The following is a 22,575-nucleotide window of genomic DNA, read 5'->3' as shown; positions in this document are numbered from 1 at the left end:
AGTGATGGCGAACCTAGTGATGATTTTCATTCCGCACCACCATGATGCACAGAAAGAACACATTAATGTCATGCCATCATTTTCAGCTGCGGGGCAGGATGAGGAAAACATTTATGCGTATCATCCCTGTGCAGGGGACATGTTAATCTTCTATCATTCCAATTTAACCAGATGCCCCCAGAGGAACAAGAGAAAAATACCTGACTGCATAGCACAACAAGTAACACAACTGGGGTGGATTCAACAAAGAAAAAGATTTATTCTTTAGCCTGGAGATTGAGCCAAAATTACTTCTAGTTAGAAACCACATGCCAAGCGTGAATGACAATAGTTAATCCCCAGGACCGGGAGGCAATCGAACAGCAGAGCCCTAGGTGATACTCCAGTACATAAGAATAAATCTTTTCGTACACCACAAATCACTATCCAGTTCATCAAGTTCATGGGGTAGACTCTTTCTTGAACAGCTTGATTTGGTCGCCGTAGTAGTACGTGCTGCCGACCATCAGAGCAACCGTCACACCTTGAGCAACCACACGGGCCCTCATCAGCTTCTGACCCAGCCGAGAATTCCCATACCGGAAGCTCACCAGGCCAGCCGTCAGGACGCCCGCAGTGACCAATGCACCTGAAATAGAAGGTAGGGTTACACACTGAAGCTATACATAGATACATTAGCACCCCTAGTAGTCTATCCCCGCCCAAGTTTCCATTTGCTTTGGCATAAGTAGCACACATCAAAGGGCAAACATAAAGCAATGTTATACTTATTACTTAATGTTCAATCGGGAAGTAGACACATACATACATACAATAAACATGATTGCAGGATCCAGAATAAGCAGCTTCACATGAGATTTTGAAATTTTGAATTAGATTTGAGCAAAGCAAGACATGAAAAGATCAGAAGTGTTTCGAAAGCTATTAGGACTTGCAACTAATCATTTACAACAATACATTTACACCTATCTGACATATAATTACTGTATTCTATAACTAACAACCTCTTGAAGAAGCTTCCAGCTTCATATATAAGCCAAACTAATCCATAGACTGTCAGGCAGTTAGGCCCGTTAAATTTTGAAGGAGATCTCAGCTTCAAAATGAATGACTGAGATGATGCTTAAGGAGGAGTGTGATTCACAGGGCAATGCACAAGCCCCCTTAAACATCTATTCTTTATTCCATAAGCACATCATATCAACTGCATCTGTCCTACATTGACTGAAGTTCTCATAGTATATCTTTGGCACAGTGAGCCTGATTTCCCTTGACTATCCCACCTCTCTCATTTCATCTCCACCAAATAGTTCAATGGTCACACGGCCATTGCTTATCTTCTGATACACCCTAGTAACAGTAGTAAGTAACGATATACTTCCACAGCTACACATATTAAGAACATTAGATGTAGAAGCCAAGTTGCTTCTCCCCTGGCTCAGAAAAAAGAGGAACTCGAGAAGCCAACTTTATAAGATTACAAACATATGAACCGTCCAAAAATCAAGGTCACGAGTCTCTTGGACATGTGTTGTGTTCATTTCTCAGCTTTCTTGGCGCACATCCGAAGTGAGCTGGTTCAGCTGAGCTGAACTCTTGGGCTCAGCATATCTAGACTACTACCTCACCGAGATAAAAGGCATTAGCACAAGAAAGGGTAAACTGCCCATGAGACGTAGCACAGCAATATCCTAGCGCATTCAATTGCGAAGTTCTGTACTAGAGAAAGCAGTTCTGGTGTGTTGGTTGGTTCAGTTCCTCCCTGCGTGTTGGAGCTGGCCAAAAACGATTGTAATGCTGTGACTTGATCTATATAAGTGTTGTGTTCTTTTTTTTTTCCTTTTTCCAATAAAGCAGCTGATACACACAATGCATATCTAGAATGACAAATTATGATTGTCCTACTCTGTACATTTACAACACTCTCATTATCAGTCGGTGATTCATAGACATCTGCCAAGAACTAATTGTTATTTTAAGTTATCTACTACACTGATACCGAAGTGGTGAAGTTACTCTAATACTCTAGTCTATATCTAATCCACCATAAATCTGAAGCGTGTACGTTGACCATGGAATGGGAAATGTGGTAATTGCCCAAGAACGGGAAGCTAGATTTTTCTTAACTCTAGTACCAGTAAAACAGCACAAACGATCTTTTAAGAACATTAGCCATAGATTCCACACTCTCCACCCCCGCCCAAAGATCCCAACAATCGCTGTCCTAACATCGTAAAACAGGAACTCAAAATCTGGCCCGTCGCCCGTGACCCCGAACCCAGAAAGTAACCCGGCCGAACCTACGACGAGGCGATCGATCGATCCACGATCCCGGCACTCCTATAACACAGCGAGGGACGCGCGCGGGGCGTACCGATGGGGACGAAGGGGTTCTTGACGGCCTTCTTCCCCTCGAACGGGAAGTCGTCCAGCTGCGGCATCGGCGGTGGCCGCGCGCTGCTTCCTGCGGCGGCGCCGGCGCCGGAGACCTTCTCCATTCGCGTCGCCTGGGGGGAAAAGGAGGAAGGGCGACACGCTTTTCCGAACAGCGGTTTGCAGGCAGGAGGCCGCCGGTGGGTTCCGCCGCTCTTTGGATGCTCAGGGGTGGTTGTAGGGCCGTCCGATTGGGATCCGAGGGTGCCGGTTGTTTGGAATTAGTCGGGAAAGGGAAACGCGTATGTGGCGTCAGACGTACCAACCGAGCTGGTGGAGCCCGGAGGGATTTGACCCTTCTCTTTTCTTTTGGACACTCTTAGCTAACGAACGTTCGTCATGGAAGATGCATTTGCGAACAATTTTCTGTCAGTTCTAGGCACTGTTTGGATCCATGGGATAGAGTTAGTTTGAGCTAGTTTGGATTCAACTAGCCCTAAAGTATATCCAAACATAAGGGTTAGATTGAAGCTAGTTGCATCTAACCCACCCCAAAAAACTATCCCACCCAAGATGTGCTAACTGGAGCTAGTTCTCATGGGGTTCATTAAAAAATATTTTTCTCTCTCTCTCCCACCAACCAAGAGATGCTAATTGGAGCTAGTTCTCCTGGGGTCCATTAAAAAATCACTTTTCTCTTTTCATAAAATGCATCTATTGTCAATCTAACCCTTCCATCCAAACACCTATTTAGCTAGAGTTAGTTTAGGGTTAATCATGAGCTAGAAACTAACTCTAACCACTAGCTAAGCTAGAGTATCCAAACAGGGCCCTAGTTGTGGCTTGTGAGGGAGTAAGGAGAGGTGGCAGTTTCTTCACAAGACATGACAATTTCTTCGCGAGAAAGCAAATTCCGTAGCGTCCATTGATCATTTTTTTATAAAGTTGATTAAATAAATAAATTTGACTTTGTATAAATGTAGAACTTCGATTATTTTAAGACAAAGGAACACTTTCTTCTTACGGTTATTCGTGCGACACGTGCAATGCTTACTAGTAACTAAAACTACCAGCAAACATGGTTTGCTTGCCACCCCTTTACTGCAAACGTTTGGCAAGTACAATTACCCTTTTTTTGTTGCTAATTCTCATTTGTCTTGGATGTAGAAAAACTCAACTGTGGGGCTCTTTGATTCAAAGGATTTTTTTTGGATTGGATCCTTGGTTATTTTTCCTACATTGGTCATTTGATTCACATGATTGAAATCCTCTGAATTTTTTTTCTGAAGATTTATCGCCACTCCACTTTGAAGGAAATTTTCAACCTCTTGCTAGGATTCAATTGTTTCTTTTGTGCTGTCAAGCATCTTTTGATCCAAATTCATGTGGTGTTCTAATCTACAGGATCAAGTGGACAGACCACTTCAATGATGTGTTTTATTTAATTATTATTTCTTGTATTTTTAGAATCATGCGAAAAACGGGCTTAAAATTCACATTATCGTCAAGAAAGAAAGAAATATAAGATTTACATCTTTAAAGGTGTGCGACTTGTATCATCTTACCTGAAGATGCGGATGATTGAATGTTGATGAGAGGATTTAAAAGTTAAAGTAGAATTGATTTTTAAGTTCTTTTGGAGGAACAAACTAATAGGCAACCCTATTATTCTAAAGGATAACTATAAATTGTGGATCATCTCATAAATTTCCTCAAGGTTTGAATGAGATCCAATTTGGGTTCATGAACTAAAAAACAAAACAAATATGCTCCTAGTGTCAACATTAATCCATTAAAAAAAAGATCCCAGTTTTAATTGCCAAAAATCATGGATTTGGGAGGGTGTCATAAAACCCATCCCAAAACTTAATACCCAAAGAGTTTTCCTTTTCTATTTCTTACATCCTTTAGCAAACACAAGCCCCATTTCAACTGCTTTTCCATAAAATAAAAACCTTGATATTTATGATGAAAACATTTCAAACTCAATATTAAAAAATATATTCAAATTCAGGTACAACATGTGGTCCAAATGAAGCAAATATTCCAAAGAAACATGACGAAAAACATGATCATACATGGAAATTCTAATGCTCAAGACATTGTAACATGTCATAAACTCTTCGCACAAGTCTCCTCATCTACGAGTTGCACCACTCCTTAGGTTGTAGAATTATTCATAGAAATTCACAAATTGGATGGATGGAGAAGGAAAATAAAAAACACCATGTGGATGCTATGTTGAATAGATTGTAGGTTGGAGTGGGGCGTCACATGGTCGTGGAGGTTCGGGAGTGGGTCAAGGTTCGAGACCGCGAATTTCAATCGCTGCCTCCACCAAAGCTCCTGGCCATGACGCGGGAGCTTTCCGTGGCTCGGTTAGGACGCGGAGATGGACATCCCAACAATGCATGACTTTCTCTTTTCTTTACAGTTTTTTGTGTGGCTAATTTTCATTTGTCTCAAATCTAGAAAACCCCAACCGTGGGGGTTCCTTGATTCAAAATTGAAATACTTGGTCATTTTTCCTAGGTTGATCATTTGATACGCGTAATTGAAATCATTTGAAAATTTTCCTTGTGATTTATCTCCACTCTATTTTGAAAGAAGCTTTCAAATCTCTTGGTAGAATCATGTTGTTTATTTTGTGTTGTCAAAACTTGTTGATACAAATTCATGTAGTGTTCTAATCTATAGGACCATGTGGATACACCACTTGAATCATGCATTTTTTGCTTTCCTCTATTTTTAGAATGCTATGAAAAATACGCTTAAAATTCACATCACCGTCAAAAAGGGATGTGCGACTTGGAACATGTGCTTGGATGTTGATGAGAAGATTAAAAAATGAAAGTAGATTTTATTTTAGACAAAATTTGGATCATCATAGTAATAAGCAACTCTATATTTTAAAGGATAACTTTAAATTGTGAATCATCTCATAAATAACGATAATTTTTTTGTTCCTCAAAGATTGAGTGAGATCCATTTTTGGTTCATGAACTGAAAAGGCAATAAAAAAATTGAAAAAATTGTTCCTAATGTCAACACTGATCCATTATGAAAAATACCGTCCAAGAATTTGCCAAAGGATCATGGCTTCGGGAGGGTGTCCGAAAGTTTTACTTTGCTATTTCTCACTTCCTTTTGCAATCATAAACCCCCATAATATATTAATTCAAACCTTGATATTTATGATGCAAACATTTCAACAAAATTTCAAACTCTGTATCTAAAAAAATTCATATTCAAATTGAAACACAACATATGGTCCAAATGAAGCAAATGATCCAAATAAACATGACGACACACATTATGCTTACATGGAAAATCTATTGGGCAAGGCATTGCGACATGTCATAAACTCTTGCATAAGTCTCCTCATCTATCACCTATCAGTTGCATCCCTCAGTTATTTTGTAGAATTATTCATAGAAATTTGCAAATTGGAGCAAATAAGAAGGAAAAGAATAAACAACATTGCAAAGGACCCTAGAGTAGTGGCTCCCACACCGCTGTGGTGGCGTCCCCTCCGCTGGGGATGACTGCCCACGCGGCTCCTTGTGGCAGTGCTTAGGACGATGATCACACGATACCGGATCCGGTGTTGGAAATATGCCCTAGAGGCAATAATAAATTACTTATTATCATATTTACTTGTTCATTATAATTGTTTATTATCCATGCTATAATGTATTGATCAGAAACTTAAATACATGTGTGGATACATAGACAACACCGTGTCCCTAGTGAGCCTCTACTAGACTAGCTCGTTGATCAAAGATGGTTAAGGTTTCTTAACTATAGACACAGTTGTCATTTGATAATGGGGTCACATCATTAGAAGAATAATGTGATGGACAAGAGCGAACCGTAAGCATAACATCTGATCGTATTAGTTTATTGCTACTGCTTTATCCATGTCAGTGTATATGTTCCTATAACCATGAGAACATGAAACTCCCCGACACCGGAGGAATGCCTTGTGTGTATCAAATGTCACAACGTAAATGGGTGGCTATAAATATGCTCTACAGGTATCTCCGAGGGTGTCTGTGCAGTTGGCATGGATCGAGACTGGGATTTGTCACTCCGTATGACGAAGAGGTATCTCTAGGCCCACTCGTTAATACAACATCACAAGAAGCTTGCAAGCAATGTGACTAAGGAGTTAGTCATGGGATCTTGTATTATGGAAGGGGTAAAGAAATTTGCGAGTAACGAGATTGAACTAGGTATGGAGATACCGACGATCGAATCTCGGGCAAGTAACATACCGCTGAATAAAGGAAACCGCGTACGAGATTGATTGAATCCTTGGCATTGTGGTTTGACTGATGAAGATCTTCGTGCAATATGTAGGAACCAATATGGGCATCCAAGTCCCACTATTGGTTATTGACCGGGGATGTGTCTCGGTCATGTCTACATGATTCTCGAACCCACAGGGTCCGCACGCTTAACGTTTAATGACGCTAGAGTAGTATTGGGATATGTACGTTGGTGACCGAATGTTGTTCAGAGTCCCGGATGAGATCCCGAATGTCACGAAAAGCTCCGAAATGGTCTGAAGATAAATATTTATATATGAGAAGTCATATTTTGGCTACCAAAAAAGTTTTGGGTTTTACCGGTATTGTACCGGGAAGCTTCCGGAAGGTTCGAGAGGGTTCCGGAGGGGTCCAGAAGGGTCCCTCCAGCCCTAGGACGTGGATGAGCTGTAAGGAGGCGTCCAAGCCTTGTTGGGCTAGCCCCCAAGTGCCCATGAGGCTAGGTGTCACGCCCAAGATGCGACCCTATCCTCAATTTGGCACGAGGGCCTCGTCAGGGATAGAAGCGCATCTCGTCGTGTCGCAAGAAAGGATATCGTTACAAGTACATGTACTGAAAAGAAGAGATATATAGAATTGGCTTACACTCGCCACAAGCTACATCAGAGTCACATCAGTACATTACATAATCATCAAGAGTAAGAGCAGGGTCCGACTACGGACGAAATCAAACGAGAAAAATAAGAACGACGTCCATCCTTGCTATCCCAGGCTGCCGGCTTGGAACCCATCATAGATCGATGAAGAAGAAGAAGAAGCAACTCCGAATGAACAATCAACGCGCTCGCATCAAGTAACCTTTACCTGTATCTGCAACTGGTGTTGTAGTAATCTGTGAGCCACAGGGGACTCAACAATCTCATTTCCAAAGGTATCAAGACTAGCAAAGCTTAATGGGTGAGGTAAGGTTAAGTGGTGAGGTTGCAGCAGCGGTTAAGCATATATTTGGTGGCTAAACTTACGAGTACAAGAGATAAGAGGGGGAAGATCTACGCATAACGGACGTGAGCTACTGATGATCAAGTGAATGATCCTGAACACCTACCTACGTCAGACATAACCCCACCGTGTCCTCGATCGGAGAAAGAACTCACGAAAGAGACAGTCACAGTTACACACACAGTTGGCATATTTTAATTAAGTTAACTTCAATTTATCTAGAACCAGTGTTAAACAAACTTTCCACGTTGCCACATAACCGCGGGCACGGCTTTCCGAAAGATTTTTACCCTGCAGGGGTGCTCCAACTAGTCCATCATAAATTACCACAAGCCGCATAGAAATCCTCAATCACGAAGCTCGCGATCTTGTCGGATTCCCTAGTGGAAAACCTCAACTCTGAGATTACCCAAAGCATCACCGGAATCCCGATGCACAAGATATCTCGTCAAAGGTAAAACTAATCCAGCAAGGCCGCCCGACGTGTCGACGATCCCGATAGGAGCCGCGTATCTCGTTCTGAGGACACGACGGATAAGCACAACGTACGGTGGCCTTATAGAAATCTCCCGAGTTGCCCCGGGTTGGCCCCGCAAACGGCTCTAGTTTTGGACCAGCACCAACAGCACTGGCCCCCCTGTATTATGTTGAATTACTCCTCGGGTAGCGCTAACTCCCTATGCATTTCAAATTAACAGAATTATTATGTTGGGCAAATAGTACCAATGTTGGGCCTTGCCAGACCAGCTTTAATCTAAAACGAATTATCAAGGGGGTCCCCATAACAACCCTGATCGTGTTAGGAGCGCTCAATTATGGAACATAACACCGGTAGCCGAAAACTAAGGGGGCAAAGGTGGAACAAAACACCAGGCTAGAAAGGCCGAGACTTCCACCTTTTACCAAGTATATAGGTGCATTAAATTAAATAGCATTAATATGGTGATATGACAAGGAACCCATGTTTTCACATGGAAGCAACTGCACCTGCAACTAGCAACGCTAACAACATGGATAAGCAAGCGGTAACATAGCCAATCAGTGGTTTGCTAGGTCGAACAGGTTGAAGGTATTCATGGCATTGTTGAGAGGCTGATATTTAACATGTGGTAGGCAACGAGACATAATCGATAGAGGCGATGAAACTAGCATGGCAATGATAGTAATGGTATCTGGGGAAATGATCATCTTGCGTGAGATCCCACTTGGAAGAAGAATGTCTCCGTGAAGCATACGAACCGACGTAGTCGAACGGGTCCTCACATCCGACACGCTTGCGGAACTCTAACGAGACGGGGAAAACCGGAAACACAAATCAACACACGGAATTCACCACACGATGCATAACACATATGATGCATGAGCAGTTGAATACATGCAAGTCACGGCATGACAATTCACACAATCAAACACTACACATTAAGTGAAGTTCAATATGCAACGGGTTGCATATTGACGAAACTCCACATATGAATTATTTAGTTCACTCCCGATTAGATACACGGCAATATTAAATGTGGTTAAACTTGGCAAGAGGTGAAGCGCAATTAATCTACCTATCTAGGCATTTTAAATGAGGTCAGAAATGACTTATAGCATCTCCGAAACGACCTCACATGTTAATTTACAATTCTGTCCAGATCTGAACTAACACATTTAATTGGTTGTTAAACAGCAAAACAAATAGGATCACGTGATTCTACGCGTCATTTCAAGCAATCTACACATAAAGAACATCTCCAACGGAGCTACGGAACAAAAGATACAAGCACCACAAGATATGACGGCATGAATGCAATATGTGTGCAACGACGGTCACGAGCACTTCAAAACGAACAACCAGCAAGAGAAAAATGAAACTACACGAGATTCTAAGCAAGTTTCATGTAGGACACGATCAAGTCGGAGCTACGGTTCAACAACTACGAGCAAAACAAGAAATCTCTACAATCTGCCAAAATCAGCCACATAGCATATTCTACGCCCCACAAGTACGAGCTACACAACTCCGATAATCTCAAGCAAGGCCTGGCACGAAAGAGGGCAAGAAGAACTACTACGAACAACTAACAACAACTATCATGGCAGCAAGGAACACTAGGAAAAGAAGACACGACATGGCATCGCACACACTATTTCAGACTTAGTGAAAATTACACCTCATGAAAGTACAGTTTTCGATCTGAAGCAATATTGACAGCAGCAAAACCTACAGCTACGGGACTCCAAATGGCATGAAAATTTACAGCATGCTAGAGAAACACAAGGGCTACAACTAACTCCATTGGACCAACCTCAAAAGGACTACAGATCACGAGCTAGAAGCAAAACAAGACAGCAACAAAATATAACAGATTCCAGACTTAGAAATATTTCAGCTCCTCCAAATCAGCACTATTTCTAGCAACTTGAGAGCAATCAAACCACACCTAAACATGCATTTCTATTGCAACCAAAAATACCAGGGGCTAGACTAAACACCCAAGAACAACTCTCTAGTTGACACCTCCTTCAAACGAAGCACGGAATAAATCCTACGAATTAAACAAGAGGGCAACATGGCAAAATATTGCACGAACTAACTTACTTGAAAGCTAAAACTAATTTCACTGAAAAATCCAATGGATTTTTCTACCCCGGAAACACATAAAATATGTGGGATTTGCAACACAAAATAAAGCCATACATAAATGCGAGAAAATAACCTATACACGGGAAAATAAACTACCTGCAATCCCTACATGAAAAAATACAAACGACCGCTCTAAAATATGTGGCAAAGGTGTCCCTAAAACTTGGGCATTTTATCTAAGGCATACGAGCAATCCGGACTTGCGCAAAAATTAAATACGGGATGTGTCCTATTAAAACAGCACGCAAAATGATGCATTAGACACTTCAAACTACCTCAAATAATTATGCAAGTTAGTAATTCGAAATCTACGCGGAATTCTACACAAGTTTCATATATCATTCGCTGCGATCCCGTGCACGGATTAAAATCTACGGGCGTTTAAAAATCTAGCGTTTCCCTGAAAATGATAAATCTGAAAACCTAATAAAATACTAACGGGCCGAACCTCTAATGGGATCAACACGGCGCGAGCACAACTTAACTACACAACGCTCGGGCACGGTTAGAGGGGCTCGCAGGAGAGCTCACATTGGGCTTGTTGGGCCGATCGGTGGAGAGGCTGGGCAGGCCGGCGGTGGTGGAGGTGGGTCGCGGAGCTGGACCGCAGAGCTGGGCCACGTGGCGCCGGTGCTGGCCGGCCCATGCGACGGTTGGGGGCAGGGAGCGGGGCGGCGCTGGCCTTGTCGTCCTCCAGCTCGAGTACGACCATGGCGGCGGCAGACCGGCGCACTGACGTAGGGCGGCACGGCTGGGGTCGGGCAACGGAGCAAGACGACGCGACGACCGGCGGTGGAGGGCTGCCGATGACTACTGGATCTGGTCGAGGCTGGCCCGGGTAGCGGGATCCAGCAGTTGGTCGGATCCGACAGGAGGCGCATTGCGGCGGGGCAGGGCGACGCGATCCAACGTCTGGGCACCGGTAGCCGACGGCGAAGAGGGGCTCTCCGGCGGCTTGCCGGTGACCGGCCGACGGCGGCATCTCGACGGAGGTGTGGTGGCAGGCGGCTGCGAAGGCGGGGTAGGGGGCTCTGGATCGGGAGGACCTGTGATCTGGAGCTCGAGGCGAGCGGGGCTGGCGGCTCAATCCGGGCCCGGGCGGGCCGGATCTGGGTTTGCAGGCCCACGCGGCTGGAGGTGGAAGGTGGAGGCGGCTGAGGCTAGGGTTAGGTGGTTTACGGTTTTCGAGGCAGGGGATAGGGTTTCCGTTAGGGGCAGGTTAGGGGTGCTTAAATAGGCAAAGGGGGCTAGGTTTAGCAGTTTTTCGCCCCGGTTTCAACCGCGCGGTCGGAATTGAACAATTCCGAACATGGGACGTGCTAAGTGGCCGTGTTGTGTTGATATCTGGAGACGAGAGGGGAAACAGGCGGCGCGGCAACGAATTTTAAAACACCGACACACGTCCGACGATAGACCGAAATACGGTGTCGCTACGGTCGACCGTTCGGGTACCAGACGGTCTCCGATCGCGACGAAATTCGACAGGCGGCCTAGCTATATCTAATCACGACCGCGTGCCAAGTTTCAGCTCGATCAGAGAAAGTTTTGCGCTCACTTTTAAAACAGGGTTTCGAACGATGCCGCGGGCGCGCGCGAGTGCGGTCGGGCTCAGAACGGTCAACGGCGAAAACCAGCAACTAACAACGGATGCAAGTTTTCAAATCTGGCGACACGGAGATGCCGATGCAATCTTGACGATGCGCATGATGCGATGATGATGCGACAAATTAAAATACCCACACGACGAAAACGGAAAGAAAAGGGGAATCTTCTGGGGCGTCTGCATCGAGCTGTCACACTAGGGATAGGAAACCCTAAAGGGAAAGGCACCTAGGAGGTGCCTTGGGGAGGGAGGACTCCTCCCTCTTGGCTGCCGCCCCCTCCCTTGGAGGAGGAGTTAGGGATGCGCCCTCTACCCCTTGCCTCTTGTAAATAGTGGAGGGGAGGGGAGGGCTGAAAACATCAAGTCCTCTCCCTTGAGGCAGCCCTCTCCCTCCCGTTTCTCCCGTTCTTCCTCATTCGCAGTCCCGAAGATGCTTGGCGAAGCTCTGCTGGAATTGCTCCACCACGCCATCGCGCTGGTTGAGATCCCATCTACTTCTCCTTCCTCTCTTGCTGGATCAAGAAGGAGGAGATGTCATTGATCCGCACGTGTGCTGAACGCGGAGGTGCTGTCCGTTTGGCGCTAGATCGGGACGGATCACGATTGGATCGTGAAGACATACGACTACATCAACCGTGTTATGTACGCTTCCGCTTAGCGATCTACAAGTGTATGTAGATTCACTCCCCCTCTCGTAGATGTTGATCTTGATGAGCGTAGGATTTTTTTTGTTTCCCATGCGACGTTCTGCAACATCCAATTCATCAAATGAGGCGCATGTCGGCCAAAACTTTCTTTGGCGTTGACAATGCTAGATGGGAAAGAACCGCATCCCTATGGGGTGTGCGGATCACAAGTCGGGGCGGCGGCTCCTGATGATGGCTGCGACACCGACCTTGTGGTTGGTGGTGATCAAGACGGCTATGGGTTCGGGGAAGTGTGGCTGCTGGTGAAAATCGGGCCGACTTTGCGTCGTTATCTTGAGGAAGACATCGTTAATGCAATTCTCGATTTCTCGCCCGGGCTGCTCTAGGAAACCCTAGATCCGAGTACTTCAGATCGGGCGATGACAGAGTGCGGCATCGTTCTTACTCCCGTGGGCATTGTTTCTTGGGACAGGTGATGAACGGAGGGGGTACTGAGGTGGAGTGGTGTGGTCTCTTTCGAGTCAAAGACGACGAGTCCCTACGGCGTGGCGCAGCGGGGTCTCGACGATAGACTCATGTTGATGGATGAGTGCAGGGCGATGGTGTTATCTCGCATCGTGGTGACGTCAACGATAGGCCGGCCATGGTCTATGCGTTGTTTCATGTTGTGAGGATGGCTTCGTGCAAGATGATGGTGACGACTTTTAGAACGTGCGTATGCGTGCACGCACGCATGCTAAGAGTCTACTCAATCGGTGTTCCGGTTTGAATGATGTATCTACATGTAAAGCCAGGGCAAGCGACCATGATCATGGTTACCTTCATTGTCAAACTTGTAGGTATGACGACACTTGTAAGATGGCTTCAGGTGAATCGCTGTTCTATTTTGTAAGGCTTTGTTGAATTATTTAATAAAAAAAGTTGCATTGATATTTTAATGCAGAGGCCAGTGTTCAGCCTCCTTTTCTAAAAATTACGGACTAGGCTTTCTATATATTTTTAAGTAAACTGATACTTAGCCCCACAAAAAATTTAAACTGATATATAGTTTTTCTCGACAGTAATTATAGCCTTTATTTAATATAAAAAACGCTCTTATATTATGTGATGTAGGTAGTACCTAACTTTGCACATGATGCTAGGCCGGATTTGAGACAAGCGGCTAAAACATATGGTTGCTGGAACTCATCTCGCTAGATGGGTAGATCCATCCAAACCTAACGTTATTAACATGACCGATCAGCACGTCAGAGCCACTAGGTTGTTCCGGCCCTATGTACTTCCATGCAAAGATCACAACCAAACCACACTTGGGCTCGCCTTGACTAGCCTAATCCTCTGGTTTTCCTGTTGACAGTTCTCCGAGAAGTGGCAAGTTTGGTGATTTGTCGCTGAAGCCTCGGCAACCACCAAACCTCACCTATAACGCCCCACAACACGTTGCCATCACCGAAATCGCGCATGGAAAATAAAATGCTTAAGCAGCACACTTACTCCTCCCTCTCCAACCGTCGTTTCACCGTGTCAAAATCATGCCAAGGATTGGGATCAGATTAATCTCCCCTTTAACTGACGCCAAAAGTACATAACAACCATCAACCAGTTGGGTTGCAATGCTTCCATGGTCTTATATGAGCTATATGAGCTCATGATTAATAATACTATTATATATGCATTTGTGATTCAAAAGGTGTGGCATATGAGATATGACCGAGTACTATATTCATGTGAAGATTTCTACGAGTTCAGAGGAGAGAAAGCTTCTTTGGCAACGGCTACATCGCAACCACCGCCACCTCTACCACCGCTCCTCCCCTCTCCTCAGTCCCTGGTCGCCATCAGGCCCTTGCGTTTCTTCCCCCCCCCCCCCCCCCCCCCCCCCCCCCGCAATGTCCCAATCACTCACCATCCCTCCAAGCTCTCTTTCCGCTCAACCATTTCCTCTTTGCAATGCACCAACCATGAACCAATGAACCCTCCTTCCAAGTTCCAATCCACCCCCCGCTGCAAGAAACAACTGACACCCGAATCCCGCATTCCCGCTCCCCGGCTTCCGCCTTCGCCGCGCCCTTCGCCGGCAAAGTTGATCGCAATCTCGCACCGCTGATCGGCCAGTGATCACTGGCCCATCGTCCATTTGGATTCGGGCATTTCTTGGCACATAAGCACCCTCCTCCTCCACACGCTTTGCTACTCCAAGCATGCTTGCTTGCTGCCTATTCCTTTACTTCTTTGCCAACGCTAGTAGGAGCCTTTAGGTGGCGCGTCTCGTCTCCTAGCTACGTAACTCCAAAGAGATCAGCCCATCTCCAAGGTTTTTATCTCGGAATCCCATCCCACACGCCTGTACTGCACTGCACGCACTCCTTGATCTCGTCCTCTCATCCTTCTGTCCCGTCCATCTCCTCCGTGCCGTCCCACGAAGCCTCGCGTCGTCTCTCGACCGGTTCAGGTTCAGCCTCGTCTCCGTTGTTATGCTTGTCCTGTTCATCATGTGCTTTGCTTTTAGGTGGCGCTGGGATTGATTTGTCTGCCTGGTTCTGAATTTCTGATACTTGCAGTGGCAGCCATTCTTCCAGCACATGCGCCTTTTGTTATAAAGGAGATGCAGGGGAGACTCTGTATCTTGGGCTGACTGGAGCAAGGAATATATTTGAGTCCATTGATCAAGGAAAGGTATATTGGAATTGGATACTTTTGGTTAGAAGGAAAAAAGTTGCGACGACAACGACGAAGGCGCAGACCGCAGAAAGCTTCGGGCAGTAATCTCAACTCTCAAGAGGCAAGAAGATGTTCAACAACATAGTCTCCACATGGAACAAGAGGAGGAGAAGCAAATCGCTTGACCAGTTGAATCCTTGTGAGTGCAGCCCTTTGTTTCCTTCTCACTTTGTTATCGGCATAGTCATTTGTCACTGTATATGATCATCTGTTTCTTCAGTGTAACATTTAAGGCTTGGCATGAGGAATTTGGTCATCTGATTTTTTGCTTCTGCAGGGGTGTACAAGACGGCCGAGCTGTGGCAGGTGAAGGAGCCGCTGCCGCTGCCCGCGCCGAAGAAGCGCAGCTGCTCCATGGTGTTCACCCTCAAGGAGATGGAGGAGGCCACCGGCATGTTCAGTGACAAGAACCTCATCGGCAAGGGCGGCTTCGGCCGGGTTTACAGGGGCGTTCTCAAAGACGGGCAGGTACGTTCAATTTCAGAAGATGTTGTTGTTTGTTTTGTCTCTTGGTACAATTTTCAAATTACCGAGTATGGGCAGAGTCTGAACACTCTGAAAGCAGATACGTCCCTTGATTTCAGAAGAATGTGGCGTTTTTGTCATTTAGCTTTTTATGTGCGTTTTTCAGATTATATTAGTGTTAGCACCAATGATTCTGTTTGGAAGAGAACTTCCTCTTTGGTTGTGTGCATTTGTCCTATTGATCTAAGTGTTTGTAGGACGCACACCCCTGACCTGAACGTGATAATCACGTCCGGCAGACAGCCAGGATCAGAGTGGTGTGACATTTGCTCATGGCATCCTTGTCAAGAAAAGCATCTGCCAACTACCAGTCAAATTAATAAGATCAAACACCAATTAATTCCAATGATAAATCATTAGTAGTACTGAATGATAAATCTGTCACCAGCTACTTCAGTACAACAGTTTCAACATTGTTTCTTGAGAGCTTTGCTTTGGACCATGAAAATGACCGACGTGTTCTTGTTGTTGTGAATCGATGAAGATTGTGGCCATCAAGAAGATGGACCTGCCGACGGCGAAGCAGGCCGATGGCGAGCGGGAGTTCCGGGTGGAGATCGACATCCTGAGCAGGCTGGACCACCCAAACCTGGTGACGCTAATCGGCTACTGCGCCGACGGGAAGCACCGGTTCGTGGTGTACGAGTTCATGCCCAAGGGCAACCTGCAGGACGTCCTCAACGGCATCCATGGCGAGGTGAGGATGGGGTGGGGGCAGCGGCTGCGGATCGCGCTGGGCGCCGCCAGGGGGCTCGCGTACCTGCACTCCACCACCGCCGTCGGCGTCCCCGTCGTCCACCGGGACTTCAAGTCCAGCAACATCCTCCTCTCCGACCACTTCGAGGCCAAGATCTCGGACTTCGGGCTGGCCAAGCTGATGCCGCAGGACCTGGACCTGTACGCCACCACCAGGGTGCTCGGCACCTTCGGCTACTTCGACCCGGAGTACGCGCTGGTAATGGCCATGACCCTTGCGCCATTTTTGCGGAATCCGCCGTCCTGATCGGGTTCCTGGTACTGGTTGCACTAACGAGGACTCCATCTCGCGTGCAGACGGGGAAGCTGACGCTGCAGAGCGACGTGTACGCGTTCGGCGTCGTCCTCCTGGAGCTGCTCACCGGCCGCCGCGCCATCGATCTCAGCCAGGGGCCTCAGGACCAGAATCTCATCGTCAAGGTATCTTCTCTCTCTCTCTCTCTGCCGGCTGCCGCACCTGCATCGTCCGGGACTCCCCGCCGGCGTCCCGGCGCTGCTGGCCCTCTCGGCTGATTCTAACTGCCCGGCTCGTGCTCTGCAGATACACCAGATGGTGGGCGACCGGAAGAAGCTGCGCAAGGTGGTGGACCGGGACATGGGCAAGGGGTCGTACACGTTGGAGTCGGTGTCCATGTTCGCGGGCCTCGCCGCGCGCTGCGTCTGCTTCGAGAGCGCCGGACGGCCGGCCATGCAGGACTGCGTCAAGGAGCTCCAGCTCATCATGTACGCCAACATGAAGATATGAGCAGGTTTTGAGAACGGCCGAGCATCTTTGCTTTGGTTCAGTCTTGGGGATTTTACATGAGGAAGAGGAAGAGGATGGCGATATTTGTACAGAATTTTAGTACTCCCTCCGATTCACATTAATTGTCGATAATCTAGTACTCCTAAGTACGTACAACTTTGTAATAGATCAACAGCAATTAATATGGATCGAAGAGAGTAACTTCTCGTTGAGCTAGACGTTCTTGTGGATGGTAGTAGTAGGATTGTTTCAAAGTCCTGAAATGAGAGGGCTTAGTTTGTGATGTCCAAAGAAAACGGTGTCCCAAGAAATCTGCCCTGTCGTCAACGATCGATGGAGGGAGCAACTTGTTACTAATATCATATTCTTTTGGATTTGGACAGAAGGTTAGTGTCCCTGGCTGTATTATTGCGAGCACATGTCATTTTATTTTGTAAATTATTAAAAATAAAGCCAATCACGGTCGAACCATTATAAAGATATATGAAATTAATAAATATAACCGAGTCTACTTCTTCCACAACAACGTCTACAAAATGAGATAAACGTCTTCGTGTCATTGTTGACACAGCCTAGACAAAGACTCTGATCCTAATGGTGGAAACTAGCAACAAATATGAACACAACAACAAGTAAACACCGTCTTCAACAAGCTAACAACCCAAATTCGACTTTGCTGAGCCCGATTAACAAAGGTGAGGACATGAGCGTTCTAATCAACATATAGATGATAGATCGTGGAATAGTCATGTGCATAGTCGCATCCGCTAGCACTCCTCACCACAACAAAAAGATACGAGTAAATTGGTGGAACGTCTTTTCACCTTAGACCATTGTCACTGCCTCCACGGGTTCTAATTCTTTTAACACTAGTCCTACACGAGCTCCCTTTTCCTCCCCGCCCAAGTCGCCCCTCAAGCGTCCGAGGAGGAAATCCTACCCATGAGAGTTGCTCTCCATGTCTCCCTCTCACACCTCGTCCCGGCAGGTGCTGGAGGGGCGCGCGCACCGGGAGGGGGGGGGGGGGGGGGGGGGTTCCCCTCTTCGTGCGTGGGGGCTCGACGCCAGCCAGCAGTATTGGGCGATGATGGAGCGGTGCGCTGGCGAGCTTGGAGGCGGGTTTTGGGGCTTCGTCTCAGGCGTGGAGGGCTAGCTCGATGGTGGTTTCGTCCTGGGGAGGCGACAACCGGCAGGGGCTCTGCCCAGATCCACCCCGTCGGGTTCCACGAGGTGCCTCATGATACGTCTTGAACATATCTACAATTTTTTTTTTGTTCCATGCCATTATATTGTTATTCTAGGATACTTTTTAAGCATTTACTTGTTGATTTATATTATTTTAAGCACTAACCTATTAACCTAGTGCCAAGTTCGAGTTGCTATTTTCTGCATGTTTTTGGCTTTTCAGGAATATTGTACCAAACGAATTCCAAATACCACGAAAATTTTATGTTGATTTTTTCTAGACAAAAATGAGACCTCGAAGCTTCGGAGGAAGACCGGAGGGCACACAGGGTGCCACCAAGCCAAAAGGCCATGCCTAGGGGGGGGGGGGGGGGTGACCGCGCGCTGATGGCTTGTGGCCACCTCCCAGCTCTTCAGCCCTTGTTCTCTGGCCTATAAATTCACATATATTCCAAAACCCCAGAGAGCCTCCCAAAATACTTTTTCCACTGTCGCATGTCTTTGTTCCGTGGTATTACCATCTAGAGCCCTGTTTCGGTGCCATGCCAGAGGGGGGATCGATCACGGAGGGCCTCTACATCAACCTTGCTGCTCCCACGATGATGTGTGAGTAGTTCACTATAGACCTACGGGTCCATAGTTAGTACCTAGATGTCTATCTCTTTCTCTCTCTCTCTCTACATATATATTCTTCATTGCCATGATCACCGCGATCCCGCGGTGATCTATCTTATGTAATCACTCTTGTGCGGTGTGTTTGTCGGGATCCGATGAATTGTGGGTTTATGTTATAATTATTCATGAGATTATATTGAATTCCTTGCTGGTATGTCATTTATATGCATGGTTATGATGGCATGGGGGAGCTACTGAGTTAAAGATCCACTCTTTTGCACCACCGACGGTGACCTCCACGGGCGCCACTCTCTTCGTGAAGATGTTGTCGAGGTGCTCCTATCCATGTCAAGGTTCCACGTGAAGACCCTTGTATGTTTTGGACTTGGCAGTGGTGCCACATTGCGTGATTATCCCTCCCGAGGACGTTATCGTGGAGCTTAGGTATCTTAGGGAGTAGTACGGTGTTGTACTCAAATCTTCCTATATTCTTTTTTGCTAGCATTGTGCGTGATCCATATATCATGGGATCATCGTTGTGTGAGGGCTGCCTCACCATCTTATATCATTCGGTCGTGTACTCTATTGAGACTACCTTCAGGGTTCTGTCCCTGTCTCGGCGTGGATCCAATGACTGCCATCCCATACTGACGTGAGTCATACTGCAAAATTCACGATACCGTTGGAGCCTCTACCCTGGTGCTAGATGTCACAAATGAACCACCAGTGCACCCCTTACTTATCAATGAAGTACGTTGTTGCTAGAACAATGAACACCCTTGTTCGATGGACATTACCTTCGCAATAGATGAAAATTCCCTTTGAGTCGTCAGCGACCGCCCAAGGGCACCACATGCAACCTGTGCCATCGTGTTTGCATATCACCAATACAATTCTAAATATTCACATGGTCTATATCCCCAATCACACAGAGTTTTTGGAAGCATGTGCACGAGTGGGTTGCGGATAGGGGGGGGGGGTGATCTAATGACACACAAGTATAGGGGATCAATCGTAGTCCTTTTGATAAGTAGGAGTGTTGTCATGGTTTTGTCACGGCACATGTCCTCATGCAAGGACTTAGGTGTGGAGCCATCACAGCTATGTGGCGGCCTGAGAGGGTTTGGTCGTAATCGAGAGACGTGAGTTTACCCATGTCGTGGGTATAAGTCTGACAGTAGATGTGTAGGGTACGAAAGGATGGCCAGAGCCTTAGCTACAGCAAGGTTGTATGAGTTCAGGCCCCTCTACGGTGGAGATAAAAGCCCTACGTCTCAGTGCTCTTGGGAGCTTAGTGTCGAGTGGAATATAGGATTACAGTAAATGCCAACCCCTGCACCAGTGGGGAAGGGCGGCTTATATTGAGTGCGCTGCCCTTCACAACGGTCCGGTGGACAGGGGTGGAGTAGTGGCGAATAAATGCCTACGTTACTAATGGTGTAAGAAAACGTATGACCGTTGCCCTCCAGGGAGGTTACGATGTACAGAGTGGAATCCAGTCGGTACGATTAATACACTCCGAATGCTCGTCACCGACTGGATGATGGGGGAGTCGTCACCGACTGGATGAGGGGAGGTCCTCAGTTTAGTCGGAACTGTCTAAGGGCCTTGTCCTTTATGAAGGGTAGTCCTTGGGTAGGACCTATAGGGCAGGCCTACGACCCTACCTTGGGACTATAACCCCATCATTAGTCCCCGAATGGATCGGGGTTGGAACGACGAAGTGATGCCTGGAGTACGGATCCGACTGGTTTGGATGTGACTTTGGCGTTGTTTGCCTCGATCCATTTTATCCTCTCAACCAGTGATCCGAGTGAATATACCCGGGAAACGAACCGTCAGGGACCGAGTGCTTCCGCGGAATCTTTCGATGTGACCGGTCAGCTGACAGCGTCGGATTTTCTGGGATCCTCAAATTTCGGTTGCCGCGCGCTCAGCGGGGATGACGACATCGTCATCGAGTAGTTTCTGCCGCCTCGATTACCGCGCCTTTATCTTCTCCACTAATATCGCAGCAGCCGGTCGGGGGATAAGATTTCAGGGCCACCTGTTAGTGACCCAGTCGGAAACTTATTTAAGCCTCTCCAGCAGGGATTTCTTGTTGCGTTGCCCTTGTTACTCGCACTCGCCTCGCTTCTCCCGTAGCTCCCTGCGCGCTCCAAGCCTCCTCCTTCCTCTCCTCCTCCGCGAATCCGCTGCCTTCACCATGACGAAGGGGCAGACGAGCAAGCTCGAGTCGCAGAAGAAGAAAAAGAAGGCGACGGCCCCTGCTCAGTGGCGACAGCGGGCCCTGCCGGCGGGTTGGATCCAGGGGGATTTCCTCCCCTCCACGGTGACGGCGGACGACTTGCTGGAGCTGGTGGAGCAAGGCATGATTGCCAACAAGTCGTGGAGGCTGCCGGCGAAGGGCGAGACGGAGCCGGCACCGCAGGAGGGAGAGCGCGTCTTGCTGCTCAGCCACGTGTACAGGGGCTTCTCCTTGTCTCCCCACCCCTTCTTCAAAGGTATTATGAATCACTTCGGGGTGCAGCTCCATCATTTTCCTCCAAACGCGATAGCCCATCTTGCTGCATTCGTCGTGCTTTGCGAGTGCTTTATCGGATGTCCCCCCCATTGGGGGCTCTTTAAGTACATCTTCTCCGCTAGGTCCCAAACTGTCAAAAAACTTATCCAGTCGGACGACAAAACCCATATCCTCCAGCTCTGTGGGGGCTTAGGCTTCCATAAGAAAACCAAAAGTAGCTACCCCCCTCTTCAGTTGTCCGAGTCAGTTAGGAACTGGCAGTCGACTTGGTTCTATTGCCAGGACGTCGCTTGTCTGAATGCTGCAACTGGGCTGCCACCTTTCAGCCTAGACCGACCGGCTCCTCCCAGGCAGCTTGCACTCTCGAAGGTGGAAAAGATCCAGATCCAACCTCTGGTCGACGCGCTGATAGATCTCGTCCGCAAGGGAGTCACCGGCACAGATTTGCTGGAGACTTTTCTGGGTCGGCGCATCCAGCCGGTGCAAGCTCGACACCACGCCATGTGGCACTACACGGGGCCTGAGGACTCCACTCGGACTCATCTAGAATGCGTGACCGGGGAGGTTGTGACAGCATGGGTCCGCGACATCAAAGGCGCATGCGACAACCCCAGAGGAGCCCGGCGGGTGAAGCCCTTCCGTGCCGATAATCCTCCTCCGAATGAGGTGAGCACCTCTTGTCGAGTGCTTTCAATCTTCTTAAATTTATCGCTTTTTCTTGTACCACTGCCTGATGTCTGACGTTGTTGACTGTACTTTGTGCAGGAGTGGACCAACTGGTATTCTCCCGTCTCGAATGGGAATCCAGCTGAGGAAGAGGAGGGCAGCCAGGAGGGCAGCGTGGACAGCGCCGAGTACGTCTCCGACAGTGGGGAGACGGAGGAGGAGACCGAAGAGGAGGAGGGGAAGGTTGGGGAGCAAAGCTCGCCACTTCCACCATCAGAACCTCGAACTAAGCGCCGTCACGAACCTGCGACTC

At 47.3% G+C, this 22,575-nt stretch overlaps 2 protein-coding genes and 1 pseudogene across 2 annotated transcripts; 1 reads left to right on the top strand and 2 right to left on the bottom strand.

Moving 5' to 3' along the window:
* Positions 1-94: 94 nt before the first annotated feature.
* On the bottom strand, positions 95-187 carry LOC123400484 (annotated as a pseudogene).
* A 52-nt stretch (positions 188-239) lies between these two features.
* LOC123395591 (RING-H2 finger protein ATL48-like) lies at positions 240-2,565 on the bottom strand. Its single transcript, XM_045090611.1, has 2 exons — positions 2,375-2,565; positions 240-628 (listed from the first exon to the last, which is right to left on the bottom strand). The coding sequence occupies exons 1-2, from the start codon at positions 2,496-2,498 to the stop codon at positions 441-443; spliced, it is 312 nt and encodes a 103-aa protein (XP_044946546.1). The 5' UTR covers positions 2,499-2,565; the 3' UTR covers positions 240-440.
* An 11,845-nt stretch (positions 2,566-14,410) lies between these two features.
* Positions 14,411-17,488, top strand: LOC123398396 (probable serine/threonine-protein kinase PBL28). Its single transcript, XM_045092872.1, has 6 exons — positions 14,411-14,977; positions 15,087-15,385; positions 15,524-15,714; positions 16,256-16,726; positions 16,825-16,947; positions 17,069-17,488. The coding sequence occupies exons 2-6, from the start codon at positions 15,316-15,318 to the stop codon at positions 17,270-17,272; spliced, it is 1,059 nt and encodes a 352-aa protein (XP_044948807.1). The 5' UTR covers positions 14,411-14,977; positions 15,087-15,315; the 3' UTR covers positions 17,273-17,488.
* The last annotated feature ends 5,087 nt before the right edge of the window (positions 17,489-22,575 follow it).

The sequence above is a fragment of the Hordeum vulgare genome, chromosome 5H, assembly GCF_904849725.1.
Source record: "Hordeum vulgare subsp. vulgare chromosome 5H, MorexV3_pseudomolecules_assembly, whole genome shotgun sequence".
NCBI lineage: Eukaryota > Viridiplantae > Streptophyta > Magnoliopsida > Poales > Poaceae > Hordeum > Hordeum vulgare.
This window is presented reverse-complemented; position numbering and strand designations above follow the sequence as displayed.